The sequence below is a fragment of the Aythya ferina genome (assembly GCF_964211825.1).
Source record: "Aythya ferina genome assembly, chromosome: 13".
Classification (NCBI taxonomy): domain Eukaryota; kingdom Metazoa; phylum Chordata; class Aves; order Anseriformes; family Anatidae; genus Aythya; species Aythya ferina.
This window is the reverse complement of record NC_140311.1, coordinates 7,627,416-7,647,230: the sequence shown is the minus strand read 5'-3', so window position 1 is coordinate 7,647,230 and position 19,815 is coordinate 7,627,416. Positions and strand designations below refer to the sequence as shown.

At 38.2% G+C, this 19,815-nt stretch overlaps 1 protein-coding gene across 2 annotated transcripts; it reads left to right on the top strand.

Annotated features, from left to right (window-relative positions):
* The first annotated feature begins 739 nt into the window (after window positions 1-739).
* On the top strand, window positions 740-18,068 carry LOC311443802 (P2R1A-PPP2R2A-interacting phosphatase regulator 1). 2 transcript variants are annotated; one of them, XM_084534309.1, is made up of 10 exons: window positions 740-1,255; window positions 4,360-4,438; window positions 9,420-9,476; window positions 11,360-11,403; window positions 11,483-11,537; window positions 11,966-12,058; window positions 12,584-12,672; window positions 13,372-13,433; window positions 14,378-14,474; window positions 15,661-18,068. In XM_084534309.1, the coding sequence occupies exons 1-10, from the start codon at window positions 1,140-1,142 to the stop codon at window positions 15,818-15,820; spliced, it is 852 nt and encodes a 283-aa protein (XP_084390435.1). In that variant the 5' UTR covers window positions 740-1,139; the 3' UTR covers window positions 15,821-18,068. The 2 variants fall into 2 exon arrangements, with proteins under 2 accessions (XP_084390435.1, XP_084390434.1); XM_084534308.1 differs by having other exon boundaries at window positions 741-1,255; window positions 13,369-13,433.
* Window positions 18,069-19,815: the final 1,747 nt, after the last annotated feature.

The window sequence follows — 19,815 nt, the reverse complement described above, 5'->3', positions numbered from 1 at the left end:
AGGGGAACATACATGAAAGAAAGCGGTGACTGTCCAGGAGGCCAGCTGAGGCCTGGGAAGAGGAGGGTAACGAGGCAGAGGAAAGGGGATGTGGCTGTGGAAGAGCTGTGCTATGGAACAGAATGAGATCAAAGACTGAAATGAGGAAATCACAAAGATCTGAGTAAGAGAAACAGGGCAAATTACCATGGGAACAGGGATTAAGAAGGGAAAGAGCATGTTAAACAGAGCCTGGGGAGGATGCAGGTGAATGACGGAAATTAAGAGTGGGGAAGCAGAGACTGGGGGAAAGTGCAATGATGCAGAGGGACGAGCGGGCACGAAGACTTATGGCATGGGTGATAAAATGGGAATATTTTAAAATACCAGGGAAATATCCTAGTGGATGGAATACACCCAGCCGACTGATGCTACAAAATGCTATTTTAGGCATGGGATTTATGGAAAAAATATTGCTTATATATAATCTGCCTTTCTTCTCTGGTGACTTTTGTTGGGAAAGGCTGCCTGAGAATCCCACCTGCGATACAAACCGCAGCAGAGACAGCTGAGCTTGCAAACACCAGCACAAATCAAAACCACGACCCCAAATCCCAAACCCTAACCCCTAAACCCTCGATCCCAAACCCAGCCCCGCTCCCCGCGGCCCCCCGGGGGGCTCGGCGCAGGCGCGGGCCTCCGTGCTCGGGGCTCCGTGCGGGGCTCCCGGCGGCGCATGCGCGGGGCTGGCGGCGGCGGCGGGGGGCGTCGGGCCTGAGGCGCTCGCTCCGCTCCGCTCCCGTCCCGGTCCCGTCCCGCGGCCTCCGCGCCCGTCCCGTCCCGTCCCGCCCCGCCCCGTGCGCAGGCGGCGGCCCCGGGAGGCGCGGGGCCGGGAAGGGGCCTGTAGGGGCTGCTGTAGGGGCATGGGGCGCTGCTGGGGCCGCCCCCCTCGGCGGGCCCGGCGCGCCCCCGGCCCCTGCCCGCGGCGCCGCCCGCGGGGCCTGTAGGGGCGGCCGCAGCGCCCCGCGCCCTGGGGAGCGGCGGCGGCGGCGGCGCGGGATGAGGAGGAGCCGCGGCGGCCGGCGGCAGTGAATGGGCGTCGCGGCGGAGCGGGACGAGCCGCAGGCGCAGGCGGGGCCGGGGCCGGGGCCGGGGCCGCGATGGCTCAGGAGAAAATGGAGCTGGACCTGGAGCTGCCGCCGGGGAGCGCCGCGGCCCCGAGCGACGGGGGCGGCCTGAGGAGATCCAACAGCGCCCCCCTCATCCACGGGCTCAGGTGAGCGCGGCCCGGCCCGCAGAGCCCTCGGCCGGGGCCTGAGGGGGGCCCTGAGCGTTACACGAGGTGCTCTGCCAGTGTCAGGTTGTCCTGTGGCTGCTCCCGGTTTTGTTATTGTGCAATGCTGGGAGAAGCACACGGAGTTGGGTGGGTAGTTTTGTTTGGGCACTGCCATTAGCCTAACAGCAGCTGGCGTTTGCAGGGGGGGTGAGTTTTTGCAGGGTGTTCTCTGTCAAGCTCTCCTCGGCTGATACACAGGCAAGGGCTAAGAGCAAAGCTCTCAGGTGTGCAGGTCTGTGTGGTGCTTTTTTTTGACGCTGGACCGGGTTGCCTTAGAGAAGCTGTGGATGCCCCATCCCTGGAAATGTTCAAGGCCAGGTTGGATAGGGCTTTGAGCAACCTGGCTTGGTGGAACTGGGTGATCTCTGGTCTCTTCCAACCTGACCCAGTCTATGATTATATAATTTTGTCTTTGGGTAACTTTATAACTCAAAGTACCATTTCCTGCCTCTTTGGGGCAGTTTGTGAAGTTGGGGGATGCCCCCACGTCTCTTAGATGATGTCAGTAACATCTAACTTCAGGGTGGGCTGTGTGCATCTACTAGCAGTATGTCCACAGATGGGAGAGCATATTGACACTAAACTTTTGTAAAAGATAGCATAATATATAAGTACTTTGTTTTTTCTCCCTCCTCTTAAACTTCATGTTTCTGTAAAGAAATAGATATCAATTGATGAATAAATCTCTCATAAATGTTGTACCAAAACAACTGACTCTGTGCAACAATTCAGAGAAAATATTAGTGCTTTTATTACTCAGTCGTGATTTAATTTTTAGTAAACATTGCATTTCTTTTATGTAATTGCAGTGAAGCCGCTATCATTTTACAGTTTGATGCGGTACAGAGGTATTGTGAGTGGTAGTTGTTCCTCGGGCAGATTTCTGAGCAGGTAAACTAATTATGTAACCGAGACATAGGTGTTCTTACAAGCTTAGCCTTATAAGTTGTTCCTTATGAACTCTGAGATGCTCTGCTTTTTAAAAATACAAAGCAGCCAAGTGAACGAAACAGCCCAGCATCTGATAATCATGCTGCAAACACACTGTTTAGGTCAAATTCTGGGCATATAGCCTGAGCTTTTGCCTTAAAATGGCGTGTATACTACACTAGGTGTTTATAGAGATTAAACTGAAATCCCGCTGAACTAATTTCAGGTGGTTGCAGTGGTTTGCCTGTTAGTTAGGAATTTTCCAGCAGAAAACTGTTTTTGCAAGATTACAGCTCTTGGCAAGAAACTTCATTTTTTTCCCAGAACAGCTTTGTTGGGTAAACTGAAACAAAAGCTCTTGCTCTTGGACAGATTGCTCTTTCTGCTCCGTCACTGCCTACCGACTTGATTTCCTCGTTAACAGATTTAGTAAGAAGCTTAGAGAAAAAGGTACTGTAAAGCCAGAGAACATCTCCAGGTGAATGTTTTAGATCAAAGAACGTACCTTTCACAGAACTTTTGATTCCTGTTCTCATGCTAAATCAATATTATTATTTTTTTATTGGGAACTATAAGAATTTTCTGTGAAAGGTAAGTCTGAGATCTGACCAGTTCTCTAGTGTTTTTGCAAGGGAAAATAAAGGTAAGGATATTTATATTTCCTTCCTCTCCCTTTCTTCTCTTCTAGTCAGCACCGAATATTGGATTCAGCCTCTGATAACGTATTGCAGAATCCTTCAAACCTGTTTTTTTTTCCATTCAAAACCTGGATTTCAGCATGCACCATTTATGCTCTGCTGTGCGTTGGTGTATCAGCCAGTACACTTACACTAAAAAGAAGTTGTAGTTGTTGGCCTAGGCCAGTAAATCTCATCTCTAAATGTCAAATCACGACCTCTTTGAATTCCTCCTGTTCTACTTCCTGTCAAAGGGCAAATGTGTGATTTCTTGTGGGTGTAAATTGAGTGAAATGTCTTTGACTGGACATCAGTTACTTTTTTCATTGTTGTATTTGATGTTTTAGGGGCAACACGTTCTTCTTGGTGAAAGCACAGTGCTTATAACAGTTGCTATTGACTCTTACTTCCGAGTAAAGCTTTGTTAGCATTCATCTAGCTCAGAATAAAAATGATCTAAAACTTGTGTCCTACCGGTGTATTTCATAGTGGAGGATTCTGTTTGACGTGTCTTTAAAGTGCATTATGATTATCAGCCTTTAGAACACACTAATACTCTTGGTCAGATTAGTTTTAAGAGACCGTATTTTTGTCGTAGCTGAGACAAAAAGGTACAACCCAGTGAATTCCTGTTATTTGGATCTTATTACAACCTTACGTATGGATCTGTTGGCTTATGCAATTCCTCGGTGATTTTTAGGCATGAGGATTACAGGGTCGTGGCTCTAAATTTTATATTCTAGTGATCATTATTTCTTTTCTTCAGTCTCATTCGTTAAGTACACTGTTGATAACATTAGTGATGACCAGAGAAACTTACTTTAGGAATCAATAGAAACAAAGTTGCCTTGAGAAAGGAACACAGCTTATGGCAAATAATGAACCCAGTGCTATTAAATTGATGTGCTGTTTCCTGATTACAGACGTGACTGGGGTCAAAAGTCTTAGGACTTTTTAAACTGCTTTCACGGTATGCTTAATTTAACCTCTGCTGAAAAAGAGTTGAGAACTTATTAAATGTTCGTAGTGATAAGTGTTATCGAGATGCTGGATTTTTTGCTCTGCTGGCACTCAAGCTAGTTTCCAGTTACTGTTTATATGCTGTTACAAATTTGTTCTGTTGAATGATGTCTGAAGCCTGTAGCTGTTCCAAACACGACAAATTCCCACAGAAATGATCAGTCTTAATTTTTCAGTAGTTCTGCAGTCTCAGTGTGATTAATTAAAATCATTAATTAAAGTAGTTGAGATTTGGGTGGAAGAGCAATTTGGTTTCCATTCAGCCAACATGCCAGAAGTGTTCTTACATAGGTGTCTCTCAGGCGCTTTGTCTTGAAACAATTGCTGTCGTAACATTTGAAACTCAGCTTATAATAAGAGGTACTGTTTGATGGGAAGGAAATGGCTTTTGCATTTGACAAGTGTTTCTTTTCACAGTGATAATTCACAGGTGTTCCAGGCTAACGTGTTGCGAACCCGCAGGAACAGTACCACGGTTATGAATCGTCACAGCCTGGTAAGAGAACTATTAGACAACCACGTTAGGCCCAAAGCAGAAGTGTGCAAACAGGAGGAAAGAATAAAATGAGGCTGTAATGTGTGAAACTAATACCACACATTTTCAGAAACAAGGCTGTACACTGACACTAATATGCTGTAGCTATAGGGAAATGTTAGTTATAGGCCATTTGACCATGGAGAGTACTTGCATTTCATTGTCATCATAACTTTGTTTATAAAATACAAGCTGATTTTCTAAGATGGAGTAAGAAAGGTAGTTAGCAAAGAAAAGCAATTGTATAGATGTATTATTATTTCTGAAGTTTAAAAAATAAATGCAGTGATGTTCCAATTTTAAATTACTTGTTATATAAAAGTCAGAACAGAGTGTTGTAATCAACAGCTGATATAACAAAATACAATGGCTGATGGAAAATGGAGCTTGAGACCCCCAGAATGAATAATTCCTCCTATTAGAAACATTTGTTTGTGATTTCAAATTTTATCACACTTCTGTTTCTACAGCTCCCCAAAATCTGAATCTTTAAACTATTAATCTGAAAATACAGAGCTTCAACCCAGAGAAAATGTAGCGTATCTTGTGGTTTTAGCACCTTATGAATTGTGATAGGAGGGTGTGATTTTGGCCAATTGAGAACACCTGCACAGGATTTCACAGACTGGTTTGGTAACCCTTATCGAAAGGACCAGGGTACATTGGGTAGTTATTTCCTCTAACTAAAAGGAATTTTTTGTCAAAGTTTCATGCAACTTTTCCTCTAAGACAGCCTTAGGAAACAGGTAGACTTGGGATAACATCTAGCTGCATTCAGCAAGTTTTGGAAAAAATGAGCTATGTTCAGGCAGGAGTGGAGTAGCATTAATTTTTTAATTAAAATTATTTCACAAAATAATTCTACCATATTGGTTTCTGTGCATTTTGATTTGTGGATATCCATAATTTATTTATTTTTTTAAAGCTGTAGTCCCCTGTAAACCTGATGGCAGTTATCCTGTTTCTTTAGATACCTTTTGACAGTGCTTTAGAAATAATCTGTTAGCCTCATGTTAATAGATGAAGAATGCTACTCTCATATTTTCTTGATTGCTGCCTAAATTTCTGCTTTAAAGTTAGGCCAGACAAGTACTTCAGCAAGGGCTTGTGTCTGTAACAAAACCAGGATACTTATTTAAAGCTTCAGAAAGATTATTAGAACTCACTTTTTCCTGCTAAGAAATAAAGTGTTATAGACTGTATTGTGGTCAAGAATTCTTAAACAACAGTCTGTTTTTTCATGTATTTTCTAGGGTTGCAGCTTAGGGTAAGTTTGTTTATGCTTGTGGACAGACTAAAGGAAAAACAAAGGTGAAAGCTCAGTTTACTAGGTTTACTTCTTGAATATCTTCAGTTGTTGGGGGAAAAAATATGCTAATTTGGGAAGCATTGCCTGTAAGTTGTTGTGAAGCAGTACTAGTTCTGGTATGGCTGTACCAGAAACAGATATTGCAGTCTTCTGGATTTTGTAACTATTCTGGTTTCAGTAGTAGATGAGAAGTAGTTCTGACTCAATGACCAAGGAATGGATTCCTTAAAAATGAACAAAAAGTTGAATGTCAAAGAGAACTAATACTTGTCAATGGACAGTTTTTCTAGCATTAAGAATAAAAATATTCTAGAAAATGAGATATGCTCTTCTGTTAAGAGAGGAAAGCTGAGTGCGGTACTTAAGAACAAAAATTGTCTTAGAGATAACAAAGGAATTTTCAGGAACAATTTTCAGTTTGTATTTTTGGGTTGTCATGCCTGAAGTAGAAAAGCTTTTCAGGGAAGAGAGTGTGGGTTCCAAAACTGGCGAGCAGCATCTCAAGGCCGAGAGGTGAAAGGTAGGATAGGTCTCTTCCCTGTCTTTTCCCTACCATACATTTTCCTGTATATGAAGAGCTTTTTCTCTGTTTTTTTCTTGCACCTGGAGCTATATAGGATCCTGTCCTTCCAACCCCTTTTGGGGGGCACATCAGAGGCTGGAAGTAAACACTAGCACCCATGAAGATGTATCCGTGTGGTCTTGTGGATTTCTTAGAGTTGTAATTTGTCTTCACTCCCTGCTGTGCAGGTGCTGACAAAATACAGTTGAAACTTATGCTCAAAATCAGATGCTTCATTGGTTGCTATATCAATGCCTTGTCTGCTTTGAAACAGTTCTTTGAGTTGGGCTGTTTTATGTTTCTGTTGAGGATGGCAAGCAGCGTGGAAATGAAAAGGAATTTAGAGATTATCCTATACTTCTCTTGTCTTAAACCAGGATCAACTATAGCTAAGCAATTTTCAGAAAATTAATCTTCAGCATTAAGGACCCTAAGCAACTTCACCTGGTATTCTTTTTAGAGCAAGTGTAAATTTCTGACCTTAGAGAATATCCCGAGATGCTGGATGACATCTGCTTTGATAAATTTAATTTTGCAGTAGGTAAGTGATACGGTATACTTCAAAACATTTTTTTTTTGTTTTCAAAAAAACTGTTTTACTAGAGTGTAAGCAGTAATAAGGAGGTTTAAAAGGTTCAGTAACTGAATCAAACTGTTAACATAAACAGTTTGTTTAAACAGTTATGAGTTCACCTAACATTTTATGTTAAACTTGTGAAAAAATGATGATCATTTTTCTGATCTGTTGTTACCTCTCATGGGAACAATGGGAGTTGTTAAAAATGCTTCAGTAACTGAAGGTCATATTCTAGCACCATCTTCAGGGCTGTTGTGGTGGTTGTCCTAGTTGCTCAACTACATTCTAAAATCTTTTTTTTTTTTTTTTTTTTAAATAACATTTCCAAGTCTCAGACTCCAGCTCTTTTCTAATGACAACTACAGGGTCTGCTATGCAATTTTGTGTGGTTCTTAATCTGCAGTTTTCTGGTAAATACATGTAATTGCCAAGAAAGGATCATCTGTACTCAGAATCTATTGTTTATTTCCTTCCAGACCCTCAGTGGCACCTAGTGAGTAAATTTTTTTTTTTCTTTTAAGGCAAAACATTTTTAGTCTGTGGTTAGATGTTCAGCTGCTATTTCAGCAAAGGTTTTGTTTTGGTTTGTCTCTTTTTCTTCTTTTTTGTTAGGTAAGTTCCCTGTTACGGTTCACTGCGTGGCCCCATAGTTGCTTGTGTTGGCAGAAGAGAGGTGGCAGTGCAGGGCCAGAAATGGAAGGGTAGTGGCACCAGGGGCAGCTGACTGCTTATTTTGGGAGTGCTGCCTGCCAAACTGGTGCTAGTGAAACTTTACCTTCAGTGAAAAAGATTATAAGACATTGGAAAAGGAAAAAAGCAGAAGGTGTTTCTTTTCCATGTTGGTAATTTAGTCTTAATAGTTGGTTATTTGTTTATGATAAGTCAGCACAAAGCTTAATAAATAATTTTAACAGATGGATTCAGGCTGCTTTAGCAAGTATCATCTTAAAGTGACTTGGGCTTCTGATAGTCTCTTTTCATAAGAAGTAGTACTACAAACGGGGAAAAAGTGGATTTTGAGCACAGAGTGAAGATCATGACTTGTTAGAGATGGGATGTGGGATTAGTCAAATCTGCATCAGATCCTGTTGAGGAGTGCTTAGCTGAGTTTTTTCTCTCTCTCTCTATATATATATATATATTTTACTATACGCTGGGACCCACTGATTTGATATACACGTATGTTCTATTAATGTTAAACCTTAAAATACTTGGATCAAAGTAATAAAACCAGAATGTAATGAGTGGAACAAATGCATTTATACTAGGGAGTGACAGAGTGAACAGGCAGGAATGCACTATTGTCCAGATCCTTTTCTGTGCCACAATCAAGGTCTACTCAAGGTCCACATTGGTTCATCACATTTGGAGGAAATTTTAGTAGGTATATAGGATTTTTGGGAGCCTGGTATAAGAGTAAAGTTGACTTAAACTAGACTGAAGTAGCTAATTGTAAGCACAGGACATCAGTAGTGTGTGTTGTGGTGACTACATTCTGCTATGAGCATTAAACGTCCTCTGTGTTTGAGTGAGACTAAAATCTTCTGCAAGAAAAAGGGCTTGATGTTTGTTTAGAGGGAGGATTCTGGATATATGAAGCCTTAGTAATCTGTCATAACTTACCATAGCTTTTTGTTTAGGACAGCAAAATCTTTGCATTCTTCATGACACTGATCAGAAGATGTTGCAGTACCTGGTTAACAGAATGAGTATTAGTTCTCTGACCAGTTTTGTGAAGCTGATGAGGTCTCATACTGCATGAAATATGACAAACGCTTAGTGATAGTACAAACCTTACTGAAGACATCCATTTTAAAAAAGATGCCTTGTATTTTGAAGGGGTTTGAAGTTAAACCTCTCTGACTAAAACTTTGGGGTTTTGATCCCTGGTTCAGTTATGACAAAAGCCAACTGATGGTCAAATGTTTGAGGGACAGGAAATATATGAAAGGAAGTGATATTTTGAGAAAACAAGTGCTTTAATTACTTTGTTTTCGAGTATGCAGTTTTAGATCATAGTGTTCCAGGGAGATCTTGATGCAAAGCTTGATAGAATTAAGAGCATTTTTAGTGACATCCTCTCCAATTTCAATTTTTGTCACCCATATATGTGAAGATCTTGAGAAACCTGAAAGGAACTGTTTAACTCTTTGATAGCCTTCCAATAGATGATTTTATTTTCATCTGTCAAAGTAGTTATTTGTAGGCAGGCAACAATCCAGAAGTTTTTTTCACCATGTGTAGTTTTGGCTTTATATTTTTAAGGATCTACTGGGGAGCCTGCTGGATGAAAATATTTATGCAACCGTATATACATGTATGAAAGGTAGCAGTGTTCTAGTTAAAAGCAGCAGCATTCTGTAGAGAAGACAGTAGAGAGAGTTTAGGATAGTGCTATAAAGTAGTTATTAACATTTTTGCACCTTTCCCTCCCTTCTCCCCTGTTCGTTTTTTTTTTTTAAGTGTTTCAGTTGTATGTTGTTTTGTTCTGCAGTTTGTGCCATCATCTCCTATACGTATTCCTAGCAGCCGTCTTCATCAAATCAAACAGGTAAGAACAGATTGCAATTCTTTTCAAATATTGTTTATAGGTGGTTAGCTTTTTTGCAGTCAATGTGCGATGGCCTTCAAATAACTATAAATTTTGCTATGAAACAGTAGACTGCTGCATACTGTATATCACTGCTTCAAGGTGTATTCAAAACTAAAGGTTGTATCTTGTTTGCAGAGTTCCAAATTTTATTAAAAAAAAAAAAAAAAACAAAAAAAACCCACAACAATTCTTATAGTAAAGAGAAGATTTGAGAAAGAAGAAAATATCTTAAAATGGACATTTTAGAAAAGAGACCTTTAAATGTAAACCCTTAGGGTAAAGTTTCACTGAGTTTTTGGCAGTAGAGCCAGCGTAAGTATTCAGGGGCAGTGACAAAATATTCTTCAACTTGTGCTGGCACAAGACTGTGTAGCCATAAAAAGAACTGGATAAGGAAGCAATTTTGAAAAAAAAGAACAGTTCAAATGCATTTGGCTGGGCTGTTTTTCATCTGTATAATATTCTTATCCAGATCATTACTTGTGCTGTTATGGCATGAGGGGAAGGACGTAAGAGCAAATACTTAGGAGAGGAGAGGGGTGTGGTGAATATCTGAAGCCTAAATAGCAGCATCACCAGACAACAGACCACAGTCTAAAGACTCAAATTTTAAAATCAACAAGCTGAACCTCTTGTGGCTCTTCCATTTTAAATTTGACTTTTTGACAGTAGAATGATAAAACTGGCCTTAAGATGTTTGATTTTTTTTTTTTTCCTGTAAACTTGCAAGCTTGCAATGGATAGACTTGTTTTTTCTCTTTTTTGTGAAACTAATTGAATGCTTCAAACAGCATTTTTTGGGATATGATTTCTGAAGTGATGTAAGGTGCTTCTGCTTCCTGCCTTGGATATTTAAGGTGCATGCATAGTAACCCTGAAGAAAATAACTGCTTGTGTTTACTAAGCAAACAATGTACTGGCTTGAACAGATTCTGAAACACTCAAGTCAGTTTTAGAGCTGAGAACATGAATGACTCTTGTTTTGTTGCTATTAGTACATGAAATAAAGTTTGATAATTCAAATTGTTTGAAAACACTTTTGTATTCAAAATTATTCCATACATTTATTAAGCTGAACACAGACACTTCCTAATTTGCATTTGATAGCTGAATTCAGAAATTGAAATTCTCAGCACTCTATTCTTACCAGCACAAATGGGAACAGTGTGCTCTAATTCTGAGGTCTTTCAAATCTTAGCAAACCACACAATTGAACTAAGTTAGACTCTCCCTACGTATAATGATGGTTGTGAAGATATTTAGTTACACTTTTATGCTTGAACTGAATTATGGAATCTCTTCATTCACTCAACAGACCAATAGTATTCAGTTGAACATTTTAAGGAATTGTTCATAGTCAAGAGGAGAATGGATCAACTTTTTACTTGGTGTGAAAGTTTATTTAATTACACTTCTGATCCATTTTAATAGTATTTTATGATTGTTTTAGAAAAAATACCTTATCACAGATGCTGACAGTGTCTAGTTAGTTACACAGAGTAAGGTGTATTCCTTATTCTGTGGATCCATACTTTCAAGCATATTACTTATGCTAGAAACTACTTTATAAAATAATGTTATGCAAGAGTGCGTAAAGATACTCTGTCATGGGCAGAAATTTTCATTTGTATGAACATTATTCAGTTCTGTAACTACCTCTTGGATAACAGTGAATGTGAAAAGAAAAAGCTTCTTGAGAAACAGCCACCTCCCATTAACACTTATTATGGGATGGTCTGTCTTGAAATGTTGCTTTTCTTTTCTCTCCCATTCTCTTCTTCTTCTCTGACTTGCTGTAGCAGATCTTTTTTATCTTAATTTTTCATTTCCTACTCTTATAGGAAGAAGGAATGAATTTGATGAACAGAGAAACAGTACGTGAAAGGTAAACATTAAGGCAAACTAAAATCCTTAATGCAATTTTTTGTGGGTGTAGGACAATACGTTTGTTTTCTTCTTTGTAGAGAAGTGCAAGTAGCAATGCAGATGAGCCAGTCATGGGAGGAGAGCTTGAGCCTGGTAATGAATTCATGCTTTTATTTGTATTTCTATTATCAGCATCAAGACACTCGCATGTCAACATTTTCTTTTACATTTTGACTTCCTGTTAAGGTGTTGATGTATTGCTGCTTTTGATCAGCAATTTTTCACGCAGTAAGGCATAGAATTATCAGTTTTTCATGGATACATGTCAGTTCCTTGGACTGGTGTGTCACAAAAAATAACATAAATGTTTGCGTGTCCAAATATTCTTCCATGTTTTGGTATTCCACAAGTAATGTTTAAGGCTTTTTTTTTACAGAGCTATGTAAATGTGTGTGTGTGTATATATGTATATATATGAATAAGAAGGGGGTAACTTTGGAGTCTTGCTCAATTCCACATGAAGCAGTCCTTTTCATGTTAAGATAGTTGCTCATAAGGTTAATTGTACGTCCTATTTACAGAGTGACAATGATTTTGAAAAATCATCATCACCAAAGCAAGTAGACTTTATCCCAGTCTCTCCAGCTCCTTCACCTACCAGAGGAATAGGGAAGGTGAGCAAAATGCAGTAATAAAGCTTTTCTATTAAGTAGTGCTAACTAAATTCAATCAACTTAGCAGCAAAAGATTTAACCACCTGCTCCTTTCTACCTCAGCTGCAAACCAGAAACTAGAGTAAACAAACAAACAAAAAAACCACTTACCCTGAAACTCCAAAACAGAAACCACCATCTGAATTTTTATGGAGTGTTCTGCTGCTAATCTGTGGTCGATAAAACTTATTTTTCATTTGCTTTCAATGTAAATTAAGAAGAGGGGGCATACATTCTTATTTTATGAACTGTTTAACCAGACTATGGTGAAATAAATGCTTGCCAACTTGCATGTGTTTTATGTAACAATTGAATCTGTCCAATTTTTTTTTTCCTCAGTAACCAAAAGTGATATCTTGGTATACCCAGCCAGATTCGTTGCTTTAAATTAATATTGGATTACTCATTTACCTGTGATAAGGATCAGTTTTTACCATGTGTGGTACAGTATTTATATGTAAATAACTCAAACTGTTTTGCTCTCAGCAATGTTTCTCACCGTCTTTGCAAAGTTTGGTTAGTAGCAGTGGATTACCTCCAAGTCCTAGCCCAAGTCCAACAAGGAGATTTTCAAGGTAAGTATCGGATCACATCAGTAATAGGAAATTGGCATAACTAGTTCGCAGTAAGCTTTTGAAATACAAGGACTTATTATATAAATAATTAAAATTGATATCTGATTACAAATGAACTTCATACATTCATCCTGACATTAGATTTTACAGTGCCTTAAAATGTTGGTTAAAATTATTGTGTCAGAACATCAGGAAAGTGGGCTGCACTTCAGCATGTCTTTGCCGTATAATCTTTATATTGCTCTTAATCACTTTTTAAGTAATTCTGCTAAGAGAAAGCACACATCAGTTTTACAGATTCTGGTTTTAGTTTTATTGGATGTTGTTTTGAGTTATGTGGGAATAAAGCAATTAAATTTCATTGGGCCATAACACTTCAGCAAAGTATTGCCTGTCAGCTGAGCAATAGTCACTACCTAGAAAGTGAGCTTTTAGTCTGCCCCAGATGTGAAATAGTGTGACCTAACTTTTTCTGTTAAGGTCTATGCTTCCTGGTACTTCTTTTAAATAAATTAATAAATGAAAATAAAACAACAAGCAATATTTTTGATAGGCTGTTTTAATGGCTATTTTCTTAGTGTTTTCTGAAACAGTGTTTTCTGTTTTCTTTGTTATCTGAATATCTTTTGATTCTTTACATGTTTTCAGGCTTCCTCTGTTAATGGTGATATCAGTATAGCATCTGCCTTCTTTTAGCAGGAGAAGCCAGAGTCCAATTAACTGCATTCGACCAAGTGTTCTTGGGTCAATAAAAAGAAAAGGTACGGTATTTGTTTTTGGCTAACATAATAAATTGTTACTTTTAAAATAATTCGTATAACTTTCTTCCTAATTCTATCCAGCTGGCTGATGCTTTGAGAGACAAGAAATAGTTGACCAAAATAGAGAGACTAGAAATAGTGCTACAGTTGACCAAATAAATTGAACTGTTTGTAGTGATAAAACAGTCAAATTGATAAATATATACTTAATTTCACAAAAATCTTTTAAAGTCCTGACTAATTGAAGTACGCAAATACTGTATATTTAAAGTCACTCTTCAAAAACAAACTGATCCATAGACCTGGTAGACACCTTACAGCTTTTTATTCTCTCATCCTACTTTTTTTTTTCTTGAGTTTAGCATAACATTATTTTATTGCATCTGTTTTTAAATATATCTTCTGCTTCATCTTTGTAACAGATCACTTCTGACTCTGAGACAGATTTTTAAAATGCTTTTCTCTTTGTTCTTACATAGTCTATTTAAGCATACATCTGCTGTCCTTTCTTTTGGTGTATTTGGAAGTCAAATTCAATATGTAAGTTTAATGATAATTCTGAACCATCTTTATTAATTGCAACAGGAAAACCACCTTTCCTTATTCTCAGCTTCTCTGCTTTGATGCAGCTAGTCAGTGAACTGATTAGCTGAATAAACTAAAATGAAAATTAGATTTTCCTCTACTGAAGAATAATTATCTGATATGTAAACCTCAGTCTAAACTCATTAAATTCTCCTAAATTTTAGGCTAAAAAATTTGCAAGCAATGGTCTTTAAAATTTCAGCATCAAACTCCTATCTTTTAAATATTACAGTCTGGTGAGTGCTATATTATGAGTTTGGACTTCTATTTTGTTTGCTCTTGGAAGTACATTGCATGTAGATTTTAGTTCAATTGAGAAATGTTATTTATTTTTATCCCTCCTTTGTCTCATACTGAAGGGGTAACAGAGATGGAAGATCATCCAAAAAGATTATTCCAAGGATCCATGAACATGCTTACTCCTGAAGTTTCACATCACACGGACAGTGTGGGATGGTAAATGCCATACTATTTATTTGTGTGAATTTCATCAGAAGCACTGCAAGAAGTTTGTTTTGTTTTGTTTTGTTTTTTTCTTTTATTATTAATACAGACATCCTGTATTTTTGAAGCACTGAAAGTATCATAGTAAATCGGCAGTAAAATTCACTACAATTTTAGAATTTCTTGGACTGACTGATAACCTTTATTAACATATTTCATGTATATGGGCATTGAGCATGTTTAGGAAAAGACACCTTATGGCTGGCAATTTTTGGAATCCAGTTTCAACTTGCAATCAAATGTGAACGTTAATGATTGTGGGTGTTGTGGGTTTTTTTTGTTGTTTTTTTTTTTTTTTTTTTAAATTTATTCCCTTGCTGTTAATCACATCAGAAAATTAGTCTGACCCTCCCTGCTGGGAGGAGATAAAAAAAAAAAAAAAAAAAAAAGCAGTACATGGAAAAAAAATCATAATGACTTGAAATAGCAAGGTAACTTGATTTGGTATTGTAGTTTTGTAGGCGTACCATATGTATTACTACCTTCTTGACTATCAGGAAAGCATTTTTTACAGTGTACCTCTGGCCTCTGTGCCTCCTAGCTAAAGTACAAAGCTGTGCACAAGCTTTGAGCCTGTTGCAGTGGAGATAGTAAAATGGATTTGTTTTAAGGATATTTTAAAAACATGTATTTTTTCACATTCTATTCACAGTAGGCATAGCAGTGCAAGTTTAGTTTGCTGCTACTTGTTTTAGGAGGTGGCAATTTTTAAAAATGGTTTGATGCTATCACTGGTGATAGAACATCTACAATTAAAATTTTGCATCCTATAAGACATGTAGTGAATGGTAAATGTGCTATTCATTAAATCCCTTGGCAAAAGGCATCTGGATACATTGGGTCCTTGTTAGGACATGGGGTGAAGCTTGCAATGAATTTTTCAGCTTGATGCCTCTGAATCTCTAAACAGTTTCTGGGTAAGCTGAAGGAGAAAATTATCAGAATGCTATCTCTGTGTTTGGAAGAGACTACAAGGTGTTTTGCTACAGATTTATTTAAAATACAGTGTTTACTGTTCCTTCAAAGATGTAGATTTGCTTTTAAAATGGGTTTATAATGAATGGGAAGCTAGTATTTGAAATTTTAAGAAATATTAGAATACTTAATTTCTCATATCTTGATGTTGCTGTGTTTTCAGTTTGTCGTCACATGCGCTTGATGACAATAGAAGCAGTGCAGGCTCTTCTTGCGACTCACCAGCTGAAGTTAGCACCAACACAGACTCTCCAGTCTCACTGTCTGACTCCAGATCTCCGTTTTTACCAGTAGATCTTACAGCTAAGTTACCTATTGATTGAGAAGCACAAGTCTGCTAATGGGACACCAAGAAACAGGCTGGATATCAATAAGACTTTCTCTTGTGTGTAACTGAGTCTTTTATGTGATTCTGTTCCTCATAGGAACTTCCAGAAATGTCATTATTTCTAGAAAACTTCCAGAATAGTTCCTTGAGGAGGAATTCACGTTTCTAGTGATTTGTATGACATTTACTAATAGTACAGTAAGCATTTGAATTGCAAACATATTTGATGCTAACCTGAGTGTACAAGCTATGGATTTCTCATGGATATATTCTTGGTGCAAGTTACAAATACTGTATATACCTTCTGCTTGTGGACATTGGCCTTCCAACAGCCAAAAGGTGGTGTCCTCACTAATAGAAAGTGGTGCTCTATGTGGTAAAAGAAAACTTTCATGTTTGTCCTGTCTTAAACCAATGAAGCAGCTTACTTAATTTGTTTTTATTCCTGGAGTGTTAGGTATTTATAATTTCTGTTTTCATGTGAAAGAGAGAATATTGAGGGGGAAAAAGAATTGAATCTTGTGTTCTAATTGACTGTTAATCAATTCTGTGTTCTAAGTAGATACCAAAAGAACAAGTTGGTGAATCATCGTCTTAAATTTACATGCTGGATTTTACTCATGATCATGACTGCTGTTGTGACTAAATCCAAAGTTAGTGTGGAACCTTCTGGGGTTTCATACTTTTCTTCTTCCCCATTTAGATGATGTATTAGAGTGGTAGATGCTCTGTTAATCTTTTAATGGGGAAAAGTAGTAATAATGTTTGGAACAGAACATTAAATTGTGAGATTTTAGTATCTAGTACTTCAGAAGTACATTATCTTAACAGATAGTGTTTGTCCTCATATATGACTTTTGATGGACAGAAACCATGAGGGACCATGAATGCTTTTATACAGGCTGAGGTGATCAAATGCGCCTAATCAGTATTTAATCTCCTGATGTCACTTTCCCCCAAATACTGACATCAAGTTACTTCTGCTATTGTAACATTCAAATGCTCATTGGAAGTCTAGAATTCAGTAGTCTGATGTGTTTCCAGATTCTTATACTGTGTTTGAAAAGTCAGTAGGTTGAAGCATCCTTATTTCAACTCTGAAATTCCCCAAACAAGAGGACAAATCTGCAAACCATTATAGAGAGCTGTTTCAAAATTTCCAGTGGCAACCTCATTTTTGGTTGTTGACTCCTGTTATGCAATTGAACTTCCCCATGCTGGGTCCCCATTTGTATGTGTGTATGCATCTTTACTGTGTGGTTTTAAGCCTTCTCTCCAGAGAAGTCAATAATGAAGCAAAATGTTTTGCTTTTAAACACTAAATCTTTGTGATGTGTAATAAAATGAGAAAAGTTGAGAAACTTCCTCAAGTAGGAGAGAAGCCCACTCTGAACTCTGCTGTGGAAGATTCCCATGGATGAAGCTTTGACTGAGAGCAGCCATAAAAAGTAGAAATGGATGACAGCGTGAAGACCTGGTGATCTGAGGAGGACCAACAACCAGTTATTCTTATTGTAGAAAGAAAATAGAACCTATTTAATAGTTTTACTCAGTTCAATCAAGGTATGTCGTAGTTTACTTCTGACTTCATTCCTCTTAAATTATTGCAATAGTCAACTTCCTAGTTGCGGATTCCTTTTTTTTTTTTTTTTTTTTTTTTTTAGTTCAGACTGCCCTTTGCCCCTGTGGCCGATGGACAAACTTGTCGTTAATGTCTGTTTGCTTGTCATTTAATATGGCATAGTTTCATTTTGCAGTTTCAGATACATGCCAAAGAGTTGCTGTGCATTCACTCTTTTGTGGTGAGGGCAAGACTGTTGTGTTTTGTTTTTTTTTAATCTTGCTTATTTCTTAAGAATGAGCCTCTTGGTGTCTGTCCCAGTCTTTTAAAAAAGATGCATCAATAGAGGGTTTTAATAGTTGCATGTGGGTCAACTTGTCTTTTTTCTGTTGAATATTTATGCTATTTTTCAAATAAGTGCCAATAAATGGAAACATAAATGTTTTTCTGTTTCTGCGCTTTGTTAGAGAGGTAACTATATTACATTATTACTTTAATCTGTGATTATTATTATTATTTTTTAATCAGAATATCTATTTTAACACACTTCTACCCAGTCTGGTTTGCAGTGAAGTTGGCCCTAAATTCTGCAGCACGCTTTTCTTTTTTGTGGTGCAATGTTATCTTGAATTTCTGTGACAACTCTAGGAAAACTGAAGAATAAAAATGAACATTTTCAAATGATGGTCTTTGTGGTTTGCCTTTGTAGGGCAATGTATGTGGTTGGAGCAAGGAGAAATATTTATGTATTTGCAGTTGCTCTTTCTCTGTCTTTTGTAAGAGAGAAATCACTTTAAACTTGTAGAATAAGGCATCCCAATTTCTTGTCCATCTGTGTCATCAACTAGCTGTGGTTTTGTGCCCTGGAGTCAAGAGGCATCTACAGGATTTTCCACGGAAATACAAGAGTGACTTTTGGAATTAAACTATGCTGCAAAATGTATGTATCAGAGGTTGGGGAATTAGGATCTTATACAATGTACATAATTGACCCTTGACAGCACGAGCTACTCCATGTGTTAGTATTACCTGCATTTTACTAATTATTCATTTACTTGAGAACAATGAATGTTGAAGCTGTGCTCGCACTGTGACATGGTTACAGTAGTACTGCATATGATGTTTCTTAAACGATCTGAGTGTATTACAAGTGTTTTTGTCTTTGTCATCCTCTGAGAAATGCATCTTTCTCGTCTATATGATGGTCCTATATATAGTGTATATGTTAAGTATTATATATAAACTGGTTCGTTCGGGCCATCTCGCTGTTTCTCTCCAGGATTCTGCCATTCCTCTCGAAAGACACCCTTCTGCAGTCATGCTCATGATCAGCGTTTGATAGCTCTGTTTGAAAGCTGCCCCTGTAGGATTTGTTGGCAGTTAAATTGGGTCTTGGGCCAATGTGTCTTCCTTGCTAACTGATAGGTGTTTGTCTTCTTTCCACCTTCTCCAGACTTGACATAGTTGCCGAGGGAACACTGATAACCGTGCCAGTGCTCAGGGGAACTGTATTTTTGGAATGAGCACTTACTGCATTTAGCAGAGGGATAGATACTTCATGTTAGAAGAGTGATACAAATGCCAGGAAAAATGAGCCTGTGCATCAGCCAGATTAATTTGCTAGGGTCTTCTCTGTGTTGTCAGCAAGCCAATTGATCCGAATGCTCTACAGCTGTCCTCGGTCCTCCTGAAGATTAATATGAGAACTTAATCCCAAATCTGTCCTTTTTGCCTTTCTTCAGAAGACTTATCTGTAAATGAATGTTAACCTGTACAAACAAAACGGATATGCAAAGTCTTGCGCGTTCTTGTGAGGCCAGGATATCTTGATTTATAAATGTTTTGTGTTTCTCATGTCAATGTTGTGAGTCCTGTCCTGCTTTTGTGAGGTTATTTGCTAGTGAAATAACTAAAGATAGGAGTAACCACCGGAGCTCCATCAGCTAGCTTCAAGCTGGGAAGCAGCTTGTACGTTTCGTAGCAGTAGTCACTTAATGTTGTTCACTTCATGTTGTTGTGTTCTTGCATATGTTGCAGTTGTAACTTGTTTGCTTAAAATAGGCTCAGGAGTCATAATTAGAATGTGTGAGCTCTTTGTACCCTGTTTTAAGCAACCTTTCTCATCACCAACTGGCAGATGGAGTTTTAGTTGATCCCTCTTCTCACAAGCATAGAGTTAAAATATTTGTAAATGGAGCTGAATGTTTACAGCTGCAATACCATAATTATCAACCTTATCAATCCACAGAGGAGCACTTGGCTTGCAAGAATCCTTTATAATAACTACACGCAAAAAAAAATTGTCACCTCATGTTTTTTTGTGCGGTGTCTGTTTCCAGGTTGTCTTTTAACCTGTAACAGGACAGTCTTCCCCTTTCTTTGCACTTGGTATGCACTTTTTGAAAATGAGCATCCTTGTTTGATCTCAG

Bases quoted from the DNA above. Each gene is read 5' to 3' on its own strand.
- LOC311443802 (XM_084534308.1), top strand. From the start codon at position 1,140: ATGGCTCAGGAGAAAATGGAGCTGGACCTGGAGCTGCCGCCGGGGAGC. The intron at 12,059-12,583 runs GTGAGCAAAATG...TTTTGCTCTCAG, and splicing joins CTACCAGAGGAATAGGGAAG to CAATGTTTCTCACCGTCTTT. The intron at 13,434-14,377 runs GTACGGTATTTG...CTCATACTGAAG, and splicing joins TGGGTCAATAAAAAGAAAAG to GGGTAACAGAGATGGAAGAT.